Source organism: Glandiceps talaboti, chromosome 6, assembly GCF_964340395.1.
Source record: "Glandiceps talaboti chromosome 6, keGlaTala1.1, whole genome shotgun sequence".
NCBI lineage: Eukaryota > Metazoa > Hemichordata > Enteropneusta > Spengelidae > Glandiceps > Glandiceps talaboti.
The window spans coordinates 25,394,227-25,411,761 of NC_135554.1; the positions used below are offsets into that span (position 1 = coordinate 25,394,227).

At 36.9% G+C, this 17,535-nt stretch overlaps 2 protein-coding genes across 2 annotated transcripts; one reads left to right on the forward strand and one right to left on the reverse strand.

Annotated features, from left to right (window-relative positions):
• Window positions 1–1,456: 1,456 nt before the first annotated feature.
• Window positions 1,457–9,628, reverse strand: LOC144436318 (cytochrome P450 4B1-like). The gene is made up of 9 exons (XM_078125073.1): window positions 9,352–9,628; window positions 7,676–7,820; window positions 6,242–6,414; window positions 5,403–5,530; window positions 4,682–4,946; window positions 4,149–4,345; window positions 3,608–3,741; window positions 2,953–3,100; window positions 1,457–1,703 (listed from the first exon to the last, which is right to left on the reverse strand). Exons 1-9 carry the CDS (start codon window positions 9,562–9,564, stop codon window positions 1,526–1,528), a joined length of 1,581 nt encoding a protein of 526 aa, XP_077981199.1. The 5' UTR covers window positions 9,565–9,628; the 3' UTR covers window positions 1,457–1,525.
• A 3,731-nt stretch (window positions 9,629–13,359) lies between these two features.
• On the forward strand, window positions 13,360–15,399 carry LOC144437021 (enteropeptidase-like). The gene is made up of 4 exons (XM_078125889.1): window positions 13,360–13,438; window positions 13,733–13,881; window positions 14,176–14,413; window positions 15,260–15,399. Exons 1-4 carry the CDS (start codon window positions 13,360–13,362, stop codon window positions 15,397–15,399), a joined length of 606 nt encoding a protein of 201 aa, XP_077982015.1.
• Window positions 15,400–17,535: the final 2,136 nt, after the last annotated feature.

Consider the following 17,535-nt stretch of genomic DNA (forward strand, 5'->3'; position numbering starts at 1 on the left):
TTTTTATATTCATGGTAATTAATTGGTTCAATTCAATTCAATTTTTATTCACTTTGAGCATTATTCATCAGTTCAACTCAACACCGTGACGAGTGCGAGTGATATATTCTGTATTCGAAAGGACGTCACCAGCGGTATTTACAATGCATGCTTTCGTTTCGATGTGGAAACTGCACCCTCTCCCGTCACGGGCATCACGCGCCTTTCAAAGTTCGAAAGGGTGAACAATAAAACATTTGGTACAGACATGAAATGACTGCCTCAGAGTTTCACACAACACACTTATCGACCTTTCAATGTGACAAACGGTGTTTCGTTGAACAAAATACCAAGACTATCCTGTCAGTCCAGACACGTCCACATTGCTGCCAAGTGAAAAAGTGTGCTTTCTCAGACAACTTCATCTGTGTGGAACTTGGAAACGCCAAGCTTTTGAACATACACCTTTTAATTTTTGTTACCCAACCTCGAGTGATATATATATCCTGTAAACCATGTATATTATTTCCGCTATGCGTGTTATAATAAGTTCGTACCACAGTTACAATTTGTCTTTTATTAGTTGACTGATCTTATCTACAAGTCATTTTTGTGAAATTATCCTATAATCCTGAAGACGTACATGTAAATGTATAAAACCAGTTTTGAGCATAAAGGTGATATTTTATTTATCTCACAAATACATTTCAGGAATTACAAATACGTCCTCTAATTTACATAATAATATCATTTATGGTTACTTGAGTACTACTATAGTTTGAAATGTTTGCTACTACATACATCGGAACTTACTGTAAGTTCTGAATATTTCTTATATTTATGTCACATGACTCGTAAAAAATAGTTTCAATCAGCCAATTATATCCGCCACCAAAACTGTTACGACAATTTCAAAATACTAGTATGCTATCTATTATTTTAGTTTGTAACGCCTATTTGTATAAAGTATAAGGCAAGTAGACTGACCGATCTTGTTATTTTGGTTGAAAAACACAAAACACTTCACAGTGATCTTGTCACTGAGAGTGCAATAATATAGCTTTTCTTTGTTAATATATTCAAATTTGATAGTTGCATCACCCGTTCAAATTGCTATATTGTTCGATCGTTATAAGAAGCCTGGGTATCAAACCAATGTACAGTATTGTTTCGTTGTTATATATTTTATAGTATCTCTTGAACACTTGTAAAATCAGATATTGATCACCTGTGCTACATGTAAATGAACTTAATTCGTCAAACTATGACATGCGAATACTTCTAAGAATATATACTCTTAATACTAATGCTTTGCGATAAATGACAGCAAAAGCAACCTTCATGTGACTCGTTTCATACTGCACTTGGCTTTTCAAGATTCAGAAATACATACGATTTATACTATTATAGTATGACCAATATTTCTTGCAACCTTTTTCTTTTTCTTTAAAAAATCAATAAAGGAAATATACTACATCACAATCCCTTGATCTGGATTTGTAGATAATGCTCGTTGTAGTCACGGTCCAGTATTTACGATGAGCCATCATGTCTTCGACTTTCGTTTCTTCAAATAAAGATACATTCCATCCACCGTTCTAAAAACCAAGATATTCTTTCCCTTGACAGGTTTGCTCTCGTCTATGCTGAATTCAAGATGGTGCAACAATAATGCAATCGTTATCTTCATCTCACTCATGGCAAAGTTCTGACCGATGCAATTCCTGGACGGAACAAAGACAGAGAGTTAATGAAAGTTACAATATTAGAAATCCATGCCTAATACGTACGATCTTTCACATGGTAAATTGCATTGTCTTTCCATATGAACTCTATATGTAATGATATTTGCAAGGGACACAAATATACTAATTCATCATGTATGAATGCTGAATTCACTATCATGAATGCGCCGTTGTAAAATATAAATCGACAACACTTTTTTCTTTTTCTTTTTGCTACAGATACATTATATGAATATACCAGTATAGCCTTTGTGATTCCTTTGTGATTTGGTCTAGTTTGTACATCGTTATATTATTGCCAACACACAGGTAATGAAATTTAACTTTGCTGTTTTCCATGAAATGTTCAATGATGCTTATCAATAAAGACAAGTCATTGATAATGACATAGTCCGCGCTATAATTGGGTTTTAAGGAATTATCACTACTCTGATTACGCAACAACATTTGTGAACCTAAAACAAACAGACTTAGATATGTTGTGTGTGCTTGTTGGACATGGAATATGCCTCCAACAATAAAGGGTTGGTTGGGTATGGGGGATCATATCATGATGAAAATGGAGTCTGAGTTATGGCTTTGGACATGGAAAATCACAGACATCAGTCACTGCAATGGCAAATCACACACCTCAGTCACTGCCATGGCAAATCACAGACATCAGTCACTGCAATGGCAAATCACACACCTCAGTCACTGCCATGGCAAATCACAGACATCAGTCACTGCCATGGCAAATATCACAGACATCAGTCACTGCCATGGCAAATCACAGACATCAGTCACTGCAATGGCAAATCACACACCTCAGTCACTGCCATGGCAAATCACAGACCTCAGTCGCTGCCATGGCAAATCACAGACATCAGTCACTGCTATGGCAAATCACAGACATCAGTCACTGCCATGGCAAATCACAGACATCAGTCACTGCCATGGCAAATCACACATCTCAGTCACTGCCATGGCAAATCACAGACATCAGTCACTGCCATGGCAAATCACAGAAATCAGTCACTGCCATGGCAAATCACAGACATCAGTCACTGCAATGGCAAATCACACACCTCAGTCACTGCCATGGCAAATCACAGACCTCAGTCACTGCCATGGCAAATCACAGACATCAGTCACCGCCATGGCAAATCACAGACTTCATTCCTAATCAAACACTTCTATTCAGGCAGAGGACGCTTTACATTTGAAAGGGTCACTACTTTTTTGTTACCTCGGTCCTGCAGCGAATGGTAGAAATGCATAGGGTGACCTCTTCTCAACGTTTTCTGGTAGGAACCTCAAAGGGTCAAACTTTTCGGGATTTTCCCACACATGCGCATTGTGATGTAATGCATACATATTCATAGTAATCCATGTGCCTGAAAATGATACAAAATAGGCCAAATGGATAAGAAAGGCGAAACTAAAACAAGATAGACAAGAGGAAAGAATGGTCGAAGTACAAGCAAACTAAATTTGCACTTTCTTTTTTCAATGCAATCGATATAGTAGGCGAAGTGTATAGTTGGTGACGTCATTTTTTACTGAAAGTAATCCCTGCGTTAAAGCTACAAAGCTATACAATTTTGGTACAACAATTTGTAAGAGATTCTCTCCTGTTTCGTATATTTCATATATGTTGATTCTATTTTATTACACATTTTAGTGCTTTAGCTATATGTACATACAATGTAGTTCGTAATCTAAATCCAAATAGCTAAGTGTGTGCATACCATGGCTAGTGAAGGTAGTAACAGTAAATATACATAATTATGCTATCTAACCACAAAATAAAAATTTGGGCTCATTGACTGTTTGGAGAATTGTATTCTTCGATTGTAGTACATTTACTTTGACGTAATTTGATTTACATAAGCAATGCTAACCTGCTGGAAGGCTTCTGCCATCGGGGAAAAACATAGGTTTACTTAGCTTCCTGCCTACAACTGGCACAGGTGGTCTTACACGAAGACTCTCTTTGATACTCATCGTCAAATAAGGGAAACTATGCAAGTCATTCCTGCGATTATAAAGAGGATTACATGGTATCCTGTTACTGCAATTTGAATGCTTAAAACCGTGGTTTTGGGGTCGTTTCCAAAATGGACAACATGATTGACGCAAGAATGCGCGCGCGCACGCACACACACACACACACACACACACACGCACACACACACACACGCACGCACGCTCGCACGCACACATACACACACACACACACACACACACACACACACACGCACACACACACACACACACAAACAAACACACACACACACACATGTACACACGGACGCTCGCACGCACACATACATACACCTCATACACTTTGCCATAGACATGGCATTATTAATCCAGACTTTTAGTACTATTGTGAAAAACCTTATCCTATTGATTAATTTCAATTATCATCAGAAAACTTACCATTCCAAATCAAGGCTCCCCTTTCTCTCAAAGAATTCATCCAGTTCTTCCTGGCATTTTCTTTGATGTTCTGGGTTTTTAGCCAAATTATACAGACACCATGAAATTCCACTTGCCGTGGTGTCATGTCCTTCAAACATAAATGTATCTACTTCATCACGGATTTCTTGATCTGTCAGTCCGTTACCATCTTCATCCTGCTTGACATAACGACAAATGGTGTGTGTGTGTGTGTGTGTGTGTGCGTATGTGTGTGTGCGTATGTATGTGTGTGTGTGTGTGTGTGTGTGAGAGAGAGAGAGAGATGTACCGACATAGTTATAGAAGACACGTATCACTTTGACCCCTTCAAGATAATCACTTTAATATATATATATATATGTGTGTGTGTGTATATATATATATATATATATATATATATATATATATATATATATATATATATATATATATATATATATATATATATATATATATATATATATATATATATATATATATATATAAAGATCTTGAGACGTTTATACTCTTACCTTAGCGGAAAGTAAGATATCCAGAAAATCTATATATTTTCTGTTGTTTTTCAGTCCCTTTTCCGTCTCCAAAACCAAGGCTTCTCTTCTCTGCTTGATAACTTTTTTTGAGAAAGAGTGAAGATCATTTACCGTTCTTCGAAACTTTCGTCCATTCGACGTGAAATAGTAAACTAAGTTGTTGTGGTGAAGAATATTGAAGAATCTTTGCTCGATCAATTTCATAACATCATAAATAGATTTGGTGTAAGGATTCTGTGCATCACTGTGGACAAATTGACACAAAATCTTTTTATAATGCCAGACACCATTCTGTATCGTTGTTCAACTGGAGATTTACAAAAACATGTACATCGTGATTCGATAACGAGGCTCAGCTGCAGGTAGAGTGGTACATTACATATTTGTATTATATATGTGCATATACGACTCATGACCAACCAATCAATCAATCAATCAATCAATCAATCAATCAATCAGTAAAACATATAGAACATTTATTTATTTTGGAGTTCTCTCACTTTTCCTGTTTTTCCTTCTTTATTGTGTGTGTTGTATATTGTTTTAAGTATTATCACCGTGTGTTATGGATTGCCAACCCTGAAATAAAATCAAGGTGATAAAAATCACTAGAATTAAGCAGCCAATCATAGATGGTGGAGATAACTCTGGTATACTCGTATAAAATAGTGATGACGGCTATGTATGAATGTAGACTTACCTTTCAATAGTCTGACATTTGATATCCACACTGAATATACACTTGACCAAACAATCTAAAGTTAGTAAACTAACATGGTGGAACATCTCTATGGACTCCTTACTTTCACTCATCTTACACCATTTCTCCTGGGGGGGGGGGGGGGGTAAATGCAAAAAAGAAATTATTAGAATTAGTTTGTAGAATAAATGTTGTCATCACCACAAAGTGAGACATGGCATCAGTAGCAAATACAGCTATGCGCAAACTACGCGCTATATATTTACTTGTTTCAATGACAATGTACTGCATGTTCCTGTGATACTAATTCATATGTGTATGTGTATGTGTATGTGTATGTGTGTGTGTATGTGTATGTGTATGTGTATGTGTATGTGTATAATGAATAGAGCACAAATACCTATATGAGGATTCCTTGAGAGATTGTCATTGGAGGGGTGCAACAACGAGATACACCACTTTATGCTTAGGGGACCCGGAAAGTAATTTTCACACACTCTACATCGCTCAAATGCTAGTGATAACACTATAGGAGCGACCTCATGTAAGTTCATACTCGTGTTAGCATCGCGAGTCATTCTGGGAAACACAGTTGGAAGCTTGACATCACTTGAAACAATAGCCCCAGCAATGTTTGGGAAAGCCTTGTGTTTGCCCCCTCCTTTTAATGAGTCTTATGTTGGCTTTTACCATAAGTAAACACTCCCTATGTATCTGCGTGATTTTATTATTTCCATGTTTGTGCAGTGTTTCACTCTTGGACCGGGGTTATTCAAGTGGATCAAGGGTTTCATCTTTCTTTCATTACATGAATTATTAACAAATGTAATGATATTTACCACCAAAGTATGAGCACATCCACTAAAGATTTTGGCGTATGGTTTCAAAACATCAAAATGGAAACCAGGAGTCAGTAATTTACGATTTCTGCTCCATTTTGCCCCTTTGCTGATTAGTAAACCATCTCCTAGCCAGGGTTTAAACAGTCCGTATGTAAATTCATCCTTTGGTTCTGGTAGACATCAAGAATCAGATAGTTATTGTGTGTTAACATGTACATGGTTGCAATAGTAGCAGTCACATATCAAGTTATTTAATGTTGACATTGACGCTACATTTCTCTAACTGCAATCTCTGTAAATTTGCTATCTTACAAAATTCTTTAATACAATCAAGTAAGCTTGACACATTTCAATAAGCTACTAATACGTTGGGGCAATTTATTTTCGCTGAATTCCCCCTCCCCTGCCCCTTTCACGTCCCCTCTTAAAACTGAACAAAGTAATTTTTCATACATCTATATTCAAAAGGACAATGTTTGCATGCTGTTGTAAGGTGGAATATATTTAACCAAAACACGATATTTTAAAATGTAATTTGTGTTTTCATAGAAACAGCTCCTATTTGAGACAATTTGCATTATCACAGATATCACCAACTCGTACATATACAACAGAAAGGAAGTTTTTTCCTCAATTTTCATTTTTTTAAAATGTTTTATGGCTAATTTTTTTAAATCTACGTTATCTACGGGTTATTTTGGTTACCATGGCAACAGATGTTCGTAAAATGACCCCCTTTTTTGAACTCAGCATAACAAACTACCCCAGCTAGATTGATTAATTTTCAAATAAACTTTATTATTATTTACATTATTATTTAAACAATAATGTATGCCCTCCCAGCCCATAATGGACGAAAGCAAACTTTGAACGGCATAATGGGCGAGGCGACAGCCGAGCCCATTATGGAGTGCAAAGTTTGCTTGAGTCCATTATGGACTGGGAGGGCGTACATTATTGTTATTATTTTATTGTTTTGCCAATTCCAGTGAATTTGTAGACCGAGAAACGCAAAACAACGTATAATATACACAGCGCTGAACATCGTCTGCCATGTTCGGCCCGGAAGCTGAATACTAATCATAGCGACACACGTACGTACACATATACACTTCAATGAACTGCTGTGAACACAAATTTGTTTCATTTTAATTTCAATCTTTTAAAAAAAATTCTTATGGTGTTTACCCCACAATTTCCCTGTTCTTAAATACCCACACCGTTATTGCCTTACGGACATAAGCGTGTATTGTTATGCTCGTTCCGGGGCCGCGATGCCCAATAACGGAGTACATTATCAGTAATAATGTACAGCGATGACGTCACAAAATTCACTGGAATTGGTAATGCTATAATATAATATTATATAATATTATACAATTATTATTTATGACACAGGTATTACTGTTATACCATAGTGATGTTATGTACCTGCAGTTGAATATATAGCTTTCATGGACTCTGGATACGAACATTCAAATGAGGCAAGAAAAGGCCCATACCATATAGGTATTCCATACTTCCTTTTGCTAGCCCATTCCGTTTTCTTCTGAAAACTCTCTAAAGTTGTGTCAAGCTGAAATAAAGTCATTATTCATACGTCAATACCAATGAAATTATGTTAATCAGAATTTATTTTACCCCTGGTATGGACCTATAATAGCACAACGACCCTTTGATAATACCTCAACTCTCTGAATCCATAAGCGTATTAATTCTTGACCTATAACCCCTCTCCTGTAAAACATCCCCACCCTCAGAGGACCGTCTTAGTGATTCAAAAAGTCCCCATCCTATTGAAACACAAACAAAACAATATCTCCCAGTGAGTCTGAGTTCAAATTAATAACCCCATATTCCAACCCACTGATCTCACATAATACACTTTAAGATTGCGTTGACATGACGTTATCAAACGACTAAATCTATACCTTTGTACTTTGGCTCTACCTGTGCAGTAAAGTTGTAAATAAAGAGCCAGTCTAAAATAAACATGGCGACTTAAAAACGCTGTTTCCGTCGCCAAAACCAAAACGACGACACCTTACAAAATTGCCCAGGTGTGCGTGTTGTCTGTATTTGTGTGCATTGTCTGGAGCCCATACATGTCAACATTGATTGGTTGTCTGCTATCTAATGTAATAATAGTCAAAAGAAGTGTTCAGAGGTACCCCAATTCCGTCAAAATCGGCAAATGTAGCAAGGCATGCAACAGTTTGAAACGGGTAGTACGCTGACCCCTCGCTCACGTTTTCAATGTGGTCTCGTCTATTTGCATTTGCATTAGAGGAATTGTAGCGTTTTATTCAGGTTAAACGTCGGAACGAAAAAAGGCACAGAAACAGACGAAAAAGTCGTCAAAATCACATCAAACGCTACAATTGTTGCAGCTACCCAATTTCCAGCTCTTTTCACCAAAGTGAATACATTTACAGCCTGTAAGTGAGACCAGGGGCGCGTTCGGTAGTCAAAACGTTTTGTCATTGACTGGCCAGGGCACCCTGGCCCTGCGCCGAACTGTATCTTGCATGTTGCGCGTGAAAAACAAAAGATGGCGGCACATTCAAACAGAAGATTGTCCCATTTTGTGTACATTCAGCACTCATCATTGAAAAGACGATGCACATAGTTAAATCACACCTTTGCAGTACTGTCAGGATGCTAGAATGCCTAAAATAAGGCCTGTTATTTATGCATACACTATTTTTACACTAACGAAGTGATCTTTGACCTGTGACCTGACCCCAAGTTTATCTTGCATCGCTCAATGTACGTCAAATCGACCGTACCATTATCCCGACGGGTATTCGTATATCTAAATACCGTTGCCAATTGTAAATGACCAATTCCATGAACTTTTTTGCAGTGCTGAATCAAAACTAATGTTCACTAAGTAATCCTACACAAAAACTCAACGTCCGCGGGCGCTTTGTCTACCGAACGCGCCCCAGACGACATACATTGCAAGGTTGTCAAATCAATATTCCGCCATGTTCGAAGACAGGCTTCATATCACCACACATTCTGCTTCTGAAAGCCCCAAAAGATTATATCACAGATAATATGTATAAAACACAGTGCAATTTATGAAATTAAAGGCGTCTTACCTCAGGTAGATGACCTAACAACCAATGTTTAGGTTCACCTGGGAAATCTTCAAAGATTTTCTCAAGCAATCGTCTATTGGACAACTGTTTGAACAGGTACGACGTGAAATTGATAATGACCAAAATGAAAGTAGAGTAAATTATTACAGCAATTCCATTGGCATGTAGCCACTGCAACCAAGTAGCAATGATGTTGGTCCAAGTTTTATCCATGGCAGATTGTTACACTGGATATACACGTATATTCAACCGCGGTCAGAATGCTACCATCCTGTATCACTGAGTGGTTGACCCTCTTACACAATAGCGTCGCTGTTGGGCTCTCCAAGATTACGCTGAGTCACAGTACGTTTAGGCTGGGACAGAATTTACGGCAGGGGGCGGGTGAGAAATGGGGGGGGGCATGAAAAAAAATGAGGGTTCAAAGGGGAGGGCATGAACATTCTAATGGTCTGAAAGGCGGGGGGGGGTGCGCGCGCAAAATATTTATAACCAAAATAATTTCTCCCAAGTCCCCCCTTGCCGTAAATTCTGACGACAGCCTTACATATGCAATTTTAAAATTAACAACCCCCTGGGGCGCATTCGATTTGCCCAAACATGATTGTGATTAATCTGACGTCATTTCTCGAAACGGGGTTGTAAACAAAACGCTCAATCACGATCATGATTACTTACATGTAAACATTTTTAAATGTTTTGCATATTTCCGATAAATTAAATGATTTTACACCGTCAAAATGATTACAATGATAACAGATTATCAATCAGACCGAACACAATTTATTTACATAATGTTTCCGTCATTTCTAACTTGCCGTCAGCCACGGGCGCGCGATCCTCTTATGATTACGTTGTCCGCCATGTTGTAATCACGGCAATCATAGTTCGGGGCATGATTACTATGATTACCAATCATTTATCAAACGCAAAATCATGATTGTGATTGATAAATCATGATCATGATTGTGCAAATCGAACGCGCCCCAGGTTCTGGAATGGCGCTGCCGTAACTAAACTGGATCGACATTCAACTACTTGGGAGCTCCAACCTCGTACGCAGGTTTACTTACTGAGGGAGCGCCAACCTTTACTTTCTGTGACCAATAATTATCACTTACATATTGACGTTATAACGAGTTCACTAATTAATAGTTATTATATACCCAAAGATTTGCATAAACTCTAAACAATAGTTTCCATGTTTTTAATCAAACAATACCAAGTTGTTTACTATGACTATGTGTGATAAAGACGGACTGGAGAGAGGGCGAGATAGAGAGATCTATGTATAGGTGAGGCTATATGCAATAATTGCATCCTTGTGTGTGTGTGTGTGTGTTTGTTTGTGTGTGTTTGCTCGTTTGTTTGTTTGTTTGTCTGTCTGTCTGTCTGTCTGTCTGTCTGTCTGTTTGTTTGTTTATTTATTTGTTTTTGTTTTTTCTGTTTGTTTGCAGTAGGGAGGACAAACACAATCATTCATGTTTTCCGACCGTCCGTCCATCCATCCATCCATCCATCCATCCATCTATAATACGTCATTTCTCAGACATACAATATCCAATTTCCTTCAAACCTGGCACAAAGGTGACATATCTTATTTTACATGTGCACGACAAATTTCACGACATTACACGGCATATATAAATTTGATCGATTGGCGGACATATAGTAATTAAAAGAACAAGCTTAAGGTGGCCTTACAGACTGTGACCTTTGACCTTAACCTTTAGGACCAAATACCAAAACTAACCAATTTCTTACATATCACAGACACTTTGTAGTCTCAAAACTGTATTAGATATAGACTCCATTCAAGTGTCTAACCCCATGTTATCAGGTATACGTTTTCTTTTAGGACTTTGACTTTTGACTTTCACCAAGCCCTTCAGGATCACTTACCAAAATTAAGTTCATTTTTGCATATAACAGACATTTGTGGCAATTAAATGTGACCAATAATTTATAAGATCTGGTGCACAGGTAATACACACATGCAGTAATGTGTTGCTTTTATCAATGTCTTCCTTAATTATTATAATATTGGATATATAAAAATAGCTGTGGAGCCATAAGACATCGAGATTTCATTCCAGTTACCTTTATGCTGATACAACTTTTCTGTCAGCTTCTTTATATTTGACCTTGCACTTTACCTTCTGAGTCAAAATTTAACAAAATAAACTTTTATAGCAGTCTAGTATACATCAATGAGATATATAGTTGTGCAGCAAATGTTAGAATAGATACATGCAAAATGTTATCTAGGAATTGGATGTAGCTGTGTGCCTCAAAACCCAAAATGGTACCTCCAGCACGTACTGAAGAGGTGGTTTTTCCCTTTTACAATGATGTGCTAACTAATTACACTGAACAGCACAGAACTCTTCACATAAATTAAACACCGTTATATAATTTTAGAAAGAATAAGTCCATATTTTGTTTATTTAATTCTATATTTCTCATGAATCGGTCGACCCCATGTTTCTTAAATCTGTCGAAATAATAAAATGACGCCATCTACGGCAGGAATAGAAAATCACGACATCGCGATTGTACGGTTGCATGGTGAGCGAAAATGATACCTTTCTGACTTTAAAGCTGCACTTTTTAAAATAAAAATGTTGTTAGATACAATAACTTACTCTTAATATCGTACCCTGTTTACAGTATCACATCGCCTGTGGATAAAAGTACTTTTGTAGCTGTATACACGATCAAATGAAATGAATGTGATTTGGGGGTTCGCACCCAAAAATCAGCGCCCTCAACGGTGATCACGATTTCAACCTGTATCTGTACTGCGTATTGGTAATATTGACCACTGATTAGCATGCACAATGTCTAATTATTGGCATTTTAACAATTTTCAGTGAATATATTATGGGTGTCTGAACGAAAAATTATACTGCAGTGACAAATTCAAAACTGAGCTCTCATCGTTTTACGTGATACCTTTATAAACGTTACGTTAATACACGTCTTTAAAGTTAGTATTCCCACCTAGCCTTTACGACATTGCAAATTGTATATCGTCCATGTCTGAACCAGATGTGGAGAACTAGCACTATTCTGTCACCACGTAAGAAAATGTTATTGATGTATTAAAATAGAAGAACCATATACTCTACGTGAATTTGCACAATACAACGTTATCAGCTGATACTAATGATAAATTTAGATGAACTGTGTACTTGTGTACTGCCTCCTCATCTGAACACTGCATTAATCTGTGTACTTTGTGAGCTGAGTATAAACCAGTGTATAGTTACATTTATCATTAACTTTGGTGTTCCGTGCTCACTGGACCACACCTTGGTAGTAAGGCTTTGGAACAATTTCTTACTAACATAGAAGTTGTCAATCGTTGTATGCTATAGAGATGTCGGCACATAACTAACGGAGAATATTGAAAAAAAAACTCTTCGGGACTGTGACAACACTTCTTCCAAGGAGTACAACGATTTCTGCGTTATCAGACAATGCAGTGTTCCATGAATCCAGATATGTTTAGTTTATTATTTCACTGCAACCAACGGGTAATTGCCTTTTTTACGCTGTCACTGACTTTATTGAATTGCACCAAGGTAATACAAAGTGCCAGTAAGTAAACGACATGTTATTAACACTCTACAACAAATTAGACATTTCTGTCCACACTTCCATAACTTTAATGTTTCATAAATGCATGTGATCGGACGACAACCTGGTCAACTGACCTTGTTTGGAGGTTATGGCAGGGAGAATGAGACGCCTTTAGTGATTGGATACAATATACAATAACCTTTTACGAAACACCCGAAGCGACAACCATTCAGAAATGCTCTAACATATTGCCAACTTTGTACTAATGAGCCATAAATTGTTGTTGTTTACTGGAGATTTGCATTGTTTAGTACTTATCAAATGATATGATATATGTCTACTGGTGTGAATCTAAGTAAGCAACAATTCTTTTTAGATAAACTGTCATTTTATCGACACTGCACGTCGCAACGACTATACAAGATGGCACCAGATCTTATCATCTGTACTGATGCTCTAAAAGATAGTCAGAAAGGCGTCAATAGTCAGAAACTAAATCAAGGTGATAAAACTGACACATTGGCATCATGTAACCATAACAACGACAATACTAACGACAGCTACAAAACAAAAGCAACTACCGCAATAATATCAACAGCAGTAAATTAGGAGAGTCTTCATTTTACAGTACGATCAATCTTATAATTTTTTTCTGCATCGTCATGATCGTCGTAAAAGCCCAGGCCTATTTAGTGCGCTCTCCAAAACAAAATATATTATTTTTCATTACGTCATTGGGAAAAATATGCTCTGGCCAGCAAGAACGATTTTTGACATTTCTTTAATCTCCGCACAGTTTATATGGATGAAAGATGTAACCAAACTGAGACATCTCACGGCGGACAAGTACTGTCACAAAAAGACGAATATTATCAAAATGATATGGACTGTTGGCTTATACTCGAATCAAGGACTGCTTACGCCAGCCAACGAATAGACATCAATGTAAGTCATTCAACACTAAATATATTACACCATTATATTGATGGTGCAAATCTAGAGATCTGATTGGTCAGGATACGAGCATAACCTCGGTAAAATCGTGATAAAATACAGTTGGCATGTTTCCAAGTGGCCCTGAATGAGAATAGTATACTGCATTTGACTGTCATAATATTTGTTCAGTGTAACGATGGTTCCTCTGTCCCCAGTCTCCGTGAATATGACCAGAACGGCCCTTCAAGTATATGTTTTGTTATTCACATATTGTAGACTGACCAATTTGTCTTACTTATTCAGTTTGAATGGGTAAATCTTGAAGATTACAATGATACCTGCATTGACTACCTAGAAATATATGACGGCACAGTTGACGACGATATGCCAAATAAAGACCCTATGGACACAATATGTGGTAACCAAACATCACCATTCAGTGGTCCAATTTCAAGAGAAATGTCAGTTACACTGAGATTGTATACAAACTCTGAAAACGTTGGTAGAGGATTCGACTTAATATTTACTTCGTATCATACAGGTAAGCATGATGAACATCTGATAAATAAAATATGATAGGCTTGGTGGTTTTACGACAATGGTAGGGGATGATATGATATATGAAGTGTCTACTTTTCGGAGTAGTGTGTAAAGGACGATACGTTACATGGAATCTATTGAAAATGATTGAAAACCAACCAAATGAAACCAGAGCAAACGAAATATGCGTGAGTACATGAAAATACCATGAACACATGAATAACTGCTTGTATCTATAGGTCTACATGTAAATACAGACGGGTCTGTACACAGTGTAGACTAAACTATGCTATCTTTCTGTATTATACATAAAACTAGTCTAGTTCTAAACTGGTACAATATTACGTATTAAAAAAAAAAAAACTTCCTTACTTTTACCAGTCTAGTCAAGGCAGTTACAAAAGGTGTTAAATTGTGGTGCTCCCCTGTAGTGAGCAAATAGCGAAGAGCACATGTCAGTAGTAATCCATCACAAACTGTCAGGCTGTCGTCATCGGACTGCACTGATATGCAAATGTCCAACCAAACATCCAAAATATGTGCTCGAATAACTGCCTTGACTAGACTGGTAAAGTAATGAAGTTTTTAATATGTATAAATACTGAACCAGTTTAGAACTAGACTCACGTAATACAGATATTAGAAACATGGTAGCATATTTTATACAGACCCGTCCCTATATAAATGTATAGATTAATAAATGAAAGCTATAATTATTCATATTATAGTACATGTATTTGTAATAAGGCATATTTCGTTATTTGTTTGTTTGTTTATGTAGGGGGGGGGGGCTGGCACACGGTTCCTGGGTTCCGTGTGGTTATACTATAAACTGTCTATTTTGCAGATACCTGTTTAGGAGACGATGTGTTTTTCTGCGAAAATAGGCGTTGTATTGACATATCACTGGAATGCGATGGCTTTAACAATTGTGGTGATAATAGCGATGAGTTGAACTGTGACCAGCCTAGCAGTAAGTTACTTTAATTTGTGTGAATTACTTCACCAGTCTTAAAGTAAATGGTCAAATCTACCCATTTTATACAAATTGAAAAGATCGTGTGTAAAACAAGTCCAAACACAGAAATTGGTGGCACTGCGATGATGTGAGCGACGCGAAACACTTTGACTGTAGACACACGTTTCCATTGCTTGACGTAGAGAAAGCTATCAGAGCCATACACCATATTCTTTGTACTCATTATCAAGTCTCGAAGGTGATTATCATTCGATATCAACATATTTTTTCACTTTTTTATTTCCTCTATTCACTTTTGCTTTTTCTGTCTGTCTGTCTGTCTGTCTGTCTGTCTGTCTGTCTGTCTGTCTGTCTGTCTGTCTGTCTGTCTGTCTGTCTGTCTGTCTGTCTGTCTGTCTGTCTGCTTGTCTGTCTGTCTGTCTATCTGTTTATTTTATCTACAGGTAGTGTCGCCGTCGGAGCTGTTATCATCTTCGTAATGTTATTGGTTATATGCGTTGCAGCTGCATTACTTGGCATCTTAGTGTTTGTTCTAAAATATCGACGATAAAAGATGAATTCATGATAAGATATTGACTCCATCCTCTGTCTTTGATGGTTTCAGACGTTGACTGTATGTATAGCTTTGCATAACCAGAGCTGGATTACCCTTCCGACACAAGGTATTTTAATGCTATACCTAAATGTTGAAGACTGACAAAAACCATTCTTGCCTATGAAGTAGTGAGATACAATACTAATAAATTGCCTAGGTGACATTGAAAGAAAATTAACTTCATGGAAACATTCGGGTTTAAGATTTCGTATAACTGAGCATTCCTCTATCTTTTGGTTCCAAGGACTCGAATACATTTTTCGAGATAAAAGTTTTATATAATGCACAATATTAAATTCGTTTTGATGACCGAAATCTCGTTATAATGTACATTAGTATTAATTTCATAAAAAATTACAAGGAAAATGTTGTATAATATCCGATGTAAACTGGTCGACGGTTCAATATACATAGTTATTACATGTACGTGTAATTGATATTTTTGCTGTGCTCTGGCTACATTTAAGGCGATATTTACATTGTTCCATTTACATAGGATTCTATAGGACAAATGCTGCTGACGAAATACAAGTTGTAGTATTATATATTTAATTAACACGAGTCCTGTGTTAAAAGTACAGAACAGGCTTTGACCAAAGACAACATTGAAATGAACTTGCCAATGAGTACGATTTGTACTCTTTGCAATATTTGATATTAATAACCAATGATTATATAGTAAATAAAGTTGAGAAAATATCGCATGCATTTGTTTAAATACCTCTTGTCTCTACTTTCACTTGGCCGTCACATATGCCTTCAAATTTCGACCATGGCTTTCGTCTTTTGTAAATGATCAGAGTTCAATATGTACGGAGAAAATAATGCACTAATAGCCATCGACACATCCAGCATGTATCTAGTCAACATTTTCACGAATCCAGTCCCCAAAACGCAACTTGAATTGTTTCAAAAACACAGTGACAGATTTCTTTCCTGTATATTCATACTGTATTCCAACATTAGTAGTTAACAAAGCTGTACACTCTAAAATGACAGTTAAAAGCCAGTTTCATAACCACTCTATAGCTGTGAGTGTGTTACACTGTCAAAGTCATCTAGCATAATGAGCGTTATCTTTATATGTTGCAGGCCTTTAATCTCTAAGCTGGTAGAATAAATGCTCATGACAAATTTTCAACATTATACCGGATATATATCTGCTACTTATTTGTATCACAACACTAATATAATCTAAAAGTTTGATGACTCAGCATTCATGGACCTTCAAAAGAATCCAACAAAATCTATGTTGATTTTACAGCATCGATATCTTCAAACGTTACAGACTGTCAGAGTTTGATTAAGTACGTTTATAAAGTAAATTCAGAGATTTCATTTATTGATGTTTTATTCTTCGTCTTGTAAGAAAACGGCTCTAGATCGTGGCATATTGATATTACACGTTAAAGGTGATCTTGGAAACACCTGAAATAAATGGAAAATAACGTGCATATTAAATGGTGTACAGAAATAATTGGAACACCTACATGGATGAATAGTTTCAGTCACAGTCATTACCGTGACTACAATATCGGTGATTAGATAA